The sequence below is a fragment of the Etheostoma spectabile genome, chromosome 4 (genome assembly GCF_008692095.1).
Source record: "Etheostoma spectabile isolate EspeVRDwgs_2016 chromosome 4, UIUC_Espe_1.0, whole genome shotgun sequence".
NCBI lineage: Eukaryota > Metazoa > Chordata > Actinopteri > Perciformes > Percidae > Etheostoma > Etheostoma spectabile.
The window spans coordinates 29,455,056-29,461,671 of NC_045736.1; the positions used below are offsets into that span (position 1 = coordinate 29,455,056).

The window sequence follows — 6,616 nt, forward strand, 5'->3', positions numbered from 1 at the left end:
TGGAGATGGTAAGTACCTATGGGGGTCTTTGGGCTTTTTCACTTTGTAAAACAAAAAAGATATATAATACAATAAATAAAAGGGAAAAAGCCAAAAAGCATAATATGAGCTCTTTAAGACTTCTCAACCACCAAATGTGGTCATGTTCTTGTTTGATGGTCACGTACAATTCATTGATCCGTCTGTCTGTGCTCGCCAGGCTTGTGCTCCCAGGTATTACTGGAGGACAGAACATGACGCACCTTTCGCCGATGTCACGGGAACCTGCTACCTCTCTGTAGACAGTCTCAAAACCTTTGTGGAGTATGCTCCCTGCCGAACAGGTGAGTTACTGCAATGATAACCACCTCCATCGCCTTACTGAGTATTTGACTGGCTAATGACAACCCTGACCCTGGTATTCTCACCCTTACCCTAACCCTTCTTACTCCCCATGCCTGAACCTAACCAATCCAACCAATGAAGGCAACACGTACCGGCCAATCAGAGGTAGAGGCAGGGTTGGTCATTAATTATAGGAAATGCAAATTCGACCAGGCTGGGTATGGGTAAGGCCAGCATGTTAGCAAACATATATTAATCCAACAGACACAGAGAACAATCATTTGTTATCATGTTTCTGTCCACCTGATCGATAGAAATTATTTAAACTCCTTTTATCTCTCTTTTGACTTGGAATTTTTTACAGCTGGTATCATATGTGTGTGTTGAATAGTCACAATACAGCACATATACTGTATATATGGCCTGTCTTATGAAGCGTACCTTTGATGTCCGCTCTTAAAACTCTTCAGCTGAACCAGAGAGCCAAAACTTCTTCTGTTGTTTATAAGTGTCTGGAATCCAGTTGTGGGTCAATGAACAATTTCAATCTGACAAAAAAATTACACTGGATAATGTTCCCCTTAACAGAACAAAATGTCTACCTTTTTTATCATGATTATTAGTGTTTCCCATGTTCTGTGCTTTTCATTGTTGCAGAAAGACATGGACCTGTTGGACAAGGCTATTGCCAGGGGGGATTTAGTGCAGACTTCACCAAGGTAAGATAAATATTTGTTGGAATTTTTGCTGGTTTTCACATAATCACATAGTTGCTGTGTCTTTGTTTTGGCTGATGTAAGCAGTGGATTTTGCTGTGTACATCATATTTGCAGAGTTTGTTTGAAATTCATGATGAAACTGGTGACTCCTCCCCTCAGCTCTGGCAACTGTTGTGTGTTACAGGACGGGAGGGTCGTGCTTGGAGGACCAGGCAGCTTTTACTGGCAAGGTGAGCTCTAAAGAACGTGGAGCAGCATGGATTTTGAGTGATTTTGAATGAACAAACTTTATTGGAACAATTCAGGGGCCAGAGTTCAAAAGTCAGACATCTTATTTTAATCTCTGGCCTTTAACGCTTTGTTACCCATTCGTCCCTTAGGCCAGCTGATCTCAGCCACCACAGAGGAGATTGTTAAGGCCTACTACCCCTCATACTTCCTGCTGTCAGTCGCCGGGCAGATTCAGACAGGACAGGTGCAGGGGAGCTATGATGACAGTTACCTGGGTAAGGAAGTACACTTGAGTCAAATCATATTATTAGAATTAGATGTTTTACTAATGCAGTGTACTAACCCTAACAGTACTGCTGCTGCTGACATGGCAAACACTACTTTTACTACTACTCATGCCTCTGTCATCAGACTGCAACAACTATATATGTATAGTATATATGTTTAAAACTGACTGGGTTGTTTTATTTCACAGTTTTTTGGTAGGATCTCCAGATACCCAATTGTATGTGCACAAGCGCTGAATAAGTTTTTTACATGTCACCTTTAACAATTTGGTTGAGAGCAACATATCTCAACAGAATGCCTTGACATTTGATTATGGAGGTTCATGGTTCCCAAAGGTTATCACCTGAGGAGTTAATCACCCTCTGACCTTTTGTCTAGCACCACCATTAAGTCCACATTTGGGCAATTCCCTGTCAAGAAAATGAAAAGCCCAAATAAAAAAACTCTAACTGGAAGATCAACCTAAACTTCTCTCATTACATTCCCCAGAGGAAGAATTATTTCCAGTTTGGACAATACATGAGCTCCTCAGTAACACCACCCTCATTTTAAATTGTCAACGTTGCACACAGAAAACTGAAAAAGAGCTTTTGGATTGCAATGAATTAGCTGTTGATACTCAGTCTCTTGACCTTTCCTCTTGTTTCACTATTAAGCCAAAATGTAAATGTGCTGTATTTATATAGCGCTTTTCCAGTCTTAACAACTGCTCAAAGCGCTTTTACATCTACAGGAAACATTCACCATTCACACACATTCATACACTGTGGCCGGGGCTGCCGTACAAGGTGCCACCTGCTCATCAGATAAACATTCATACACATTCACACTCCGATGCGCAGCCCCGGGAGCAACTCGGGGTTCAGTGTCTTGCCCAAGGACACTTCGACAATGACTGCAGGGGCGGGGATCAAACCACCAACCTTCCGATTGGCAGGCAACTGCTCTACCACTGAGCCACAGCTGCCACTGGTTGCTGGAAAACACAATTCATGACATGACTTGAGACACTGTATGTCACAATTTCATTGGCAGATAAATATACTGAGCCTAGTCATGCTCCCAAGGGGATATCAGCTTTTTAGTGCAACTTGAAGACCTTTCTCCGCTACCCTCAGGATTTTTCTTTTTCCTTTCTTCCCCATGTTTTTGCCCAACTTTAAGTAGCAAAATCAACAACTCACATTGTTCCAGGTTGTCAACTTCTTTCAAAAATTAAGGTTGCTGAGAGTGCTCCTCCCCTTCCAGGAGGCTGAGGAATAGTTTTATTATCTGATTTTTTGAAACACTACCCCATCAGTTTAGCTTTGAACTCCAATAAAGTTAAACCTGGTGCCTATTTCACCCACAATGCAACTTAATCACCGGTAGTGTTGGATGTGGAGTTAGAAAGAAATGTGAACTTACCAAAACTCTGTTGCATTAAGGTCTATTTGAAATAGGTAAAGGTTATAGGCACTGGAAGATATTCAGTCAGTGAAGTACTCTTAAGATTGTCAGTTTATGTGAAAATGATGAAGCGCTACGCGACACCGCCAACGTGTGAAAGCTTTTATTTTAACAGTAATCACAACTACTACAACAAAAATACACTCGTGCTACATGTTGTTATGACTTCTAATAATTATAATTATAACCCCTCTAAGTTCAAACTGATTTGGTGTTGTATCATGGATCCTAAAAACGTTCATTATATCCACCACTTTCCGCTGTTTTCTCTCCTTCAGACTGCATCTTTAATCTTCATTTATCCTGCAGGTTACTCTGTGGCTGGTGGCGAGTTCAGTGGGGATGATAAGGAAGGTAAGGGTCATATTTACAGTAGAGAGCCAAAATGCATGGCTGAGTACAGGGATTGCTGACCCCCCATCCCAAGTTCTGTCTAATATTTCACTACTCAGTCTCAACACATTAATTCTGTTTTGATGGATTATGAAGTCTTTCAGGAAGCAAGAACATTTAGAGACCCAAAGAATTAATAGTGTGTAAACGGTGTTTCTGTTGGTTACAGTTCAACAGTTCTTAGTGTTTTGAGTTGATCCCTCCTGACCTTTTGCGCCTTTCTTTTCTTTTTGCAGATTTCATCACAGGAGTTCCAAAAGGACTCATGCTGTATGGTGTAGTAAGGAGTCCCCACATTTTAATTTTCCAGTGCAAACAGTCTACAAAACATAAACGTATATACTAGCAGTATACTCAGATAATTACTTTTGTCCATTTCAACACAGGTCTCCATATTAAATGGAAGGGATCTGAAGTCTATGCTGAACTTGACAGGGGAGCAGGTATGTGAACATCTGGCTGGAGATTTTCTGTAATAGCCTGGCCCCTATTTTCATATGCGGGTACATATTTAGAGTGGCATGTGTAAAGGAGGGCTGGAGATGAAGGAATGTCCCCCGTGATGAGACGGCCTATACCGGGGTCAGAGGTCATGCTTACAGTACGCACAGCTCATGGTTTCTAAAAGCAGTAAATCAAACCCAGAAGCAGCGGACCAGGATAGTGTTCCTGTTGATTCAGCATGGGATTTTAAAATTGGGAAGTACAAAAGAGTGGCAGCATTTGTTAGTTGACACCAGTGTTGCCATAGTTACTTTGAAAAAGTAACTTAGTTACTTTATAGATACATCCCTCTCCTGCCTCCATTGTTTTTTACGTTTGTGTTGCTGCGTGGTACACGTGAAATGTCCACATGCTAAAAACGTGACTTGTCGCGTACGTGACTTCACTCCCCGAGATGCAAGAAGAAAGTAAAAATATATATTTTTACTAAGGAAAATGACAAAAATAGTGTAGTAACGCACAGTGACTTGGATAAGTAACTTTATCTGATTACTGGTTTAGAAATAGAAACGCGTGGTCAGATTAGAGTAATTTACATAATAACTCAGCCAAGCTAGCGCTGGTAACTAAGTAACGTGTTACCAGCTTATTGTCACATTTCTTAAAATAGCCTTTAAAGCCTTCCTTTTTCATATTGATGAATATCCGTTACATTTAAGGCATTGCTAAATCAGTTGCCACAAAGCTAATTATGACTATCAGCCTAACATAACTCTCTCTGTATTTCCAACCCGTTCTCACTCTGAACTTATAAAATACGGACGTTTGGACAGTGGCTGTCAGCGTCTAAAGGGACGAAAAAGGTGCCCTGCGTGTTTGTATGACGTACGGAGAGAGCAGCTGCTACACAGGGTTTAACGAGAAGTATGTAAGGCAGATCATCTGCGCACGGAGGTTGGTTGGGGTGGTGGATGGGTCAAACTCAGGACTTTCACTCAGGAGACCGGGGTTTGTCACCCGCGTGGCAAAACAAATAATAAATGAATGTCCATTACCATCAACTACTGTCATGTGATTATTAGTAGTTGGACTTTCACAAAAATTAACCGTTGGTGGTGCTTATTCTCCAGTTGGGTGTCGTCAAGACAATGCACTACAGGAAAGAAAACGTTTTCATGCACTGGTCAATCTTGACATGTCTTCTTTCAGGCTAGTGTATAGAAAACATCCAAAATACACATTTAGGTGTTTCATTTTACTTCACTTTTTTGTGTCACTTTTTTGTGTCTTTATGTTTCTTCTAAATTCACCAAATAGGCATTAGATAATGCCTTATTTTCAGATTTAAACATAGCATTTCCCAAAACTTGTCATACAAAAAAACAACTGTCTTACCTGAAGTAATCAACTGGGGCAGTAGTAGCACTGTGCACCAAACGTTTACATTCTGTCGGATTTTACAGGGGGTTGTTTCATATATAGCCTGATTTGTATGAAATTGTATTCCTAAAAACATGGTGAAAATTGATCGTATGGCTGTTACTATTTTCTGATTTATGGAGTGATAAGAAGAAGAAGACATGTAATGACGTGATGTAACTGAAACAGCACCAGCCAAACAAACTGTGGAAAACAAGGTTGAAAACAAGATAGAGAGTTACATTCTCCTCATTACTCCAAACACACACACACACACACACACACACACACACACACACACCCAACCCACACACCACACATCACAACACACACACACACAAACCAAACACACACACACACACACCACACACACAAACACACACACACACACACACACACACACACACACACCACACACACACACACACACACACACACACACACACACACACATTGAATCCCAAAGTGTGTGTTTGTGTATGTGTGTTCATTGTGGGAGGTCATCAGTGACTGCTCAGAGGTGTCAGTCTCAGGGCGGAGGGCTCTGAGTAAACTGTTAAGTCAAAGTGAGAGTGATCTGAGGTAAACTCTTGGCTAATGGACTCTCTGCTCCCTGTGGGGGCTTGGACTGTGCAGTCAAAGTCAGCTGTGAAAACACAACAGAGGGGTTTTGTGCAAGTTTTGGCATTTGTCATGCCTGTATACAACATTTTCTCTGTTCAGCCATTTTCCATTTAGTTAAAATTCCATGTTGTGTCTAAATTACAGACTTCATACTCAGGTTGAGCGATATTATGAGGATACATATATATATATATATATATATATATATATATATATATATATATATATTATAGTATGTAAGGGAGGGAGTCACTTCCTAAATATGGCTCATGATTGTTGAAATTGGTCTGTGGGGCAACTTTTCTTAGCTTGCTGATCTCACCTCAGATGAGATCTCAGATGAACATTCCCAGTGGTCAAGCTCTATAGGAAGTCTTGATCATATTTCTAAGAGTGTGAATGTATCCGGCAAAGCAGGAAATTTGAACTTTGTCCTGAGCCTCAGTTTGATTTATGTTACTTCGGCTACGCAGTGGCAGTCACCGCCATCAACAACGATGAGTGAGTGGATGGGGCGATGGTGAGACAGATGGTGGCAAAAGAAATGGAGAAAGAGAGACAACGTGGGTGAAATGATAGAGAAAGGAGAGACATGTAAGCTTAAACAAGACACTAAAAACGAAGGATGAGGTCACTGGAAACACGTGTAACTTTTTGGAAGTTTCCTGTGCTTCAGTTCAGACACCCTGTCACTCTCTAATGTGTCATGGTAATGTCTGAAAATA

At 40.9% G+C, this 6,616-nt stretch overlaps 1 protein-coding gene across 1 annotated transcript in view; it reads left to right on the forward strand.

Moving 5' to 3' along the window:
- Positions 1-6,616, forward strand: part of LOC116687553 (integrin alpha-5) — a 42,757-nt gene that overhangs the window by 10,266 nt on the left and 25,875 nt on the right. Inside the window, exons 4-10 of the mRNA XM_032513013.1 lie at positions 200-323; positions 982-1,043; positions 1,228-1,273; positions 1,424-1,549; positions 3,321-3,365; positions 3,641-3,684; positions 3,791-3,847. Coding sequence (XP_032368904.1) covers positions 200-323; positions 982-1,043; positions 1,228-1,273; positions 1,424-1,549; positions 3,321-3,365; positions 3,641-3,684; positions 3,791-3,847 — 504 coding nt within the window. The remainder of the gene's footprint in view (positions 1-199; positions 324-981; positions 1,044-1,227; positions 1,274-1,423; positions 1,550-3,320; positions 3,366-3,640; positions 3,685-3,790; positions 3,848-6,616) is intronic.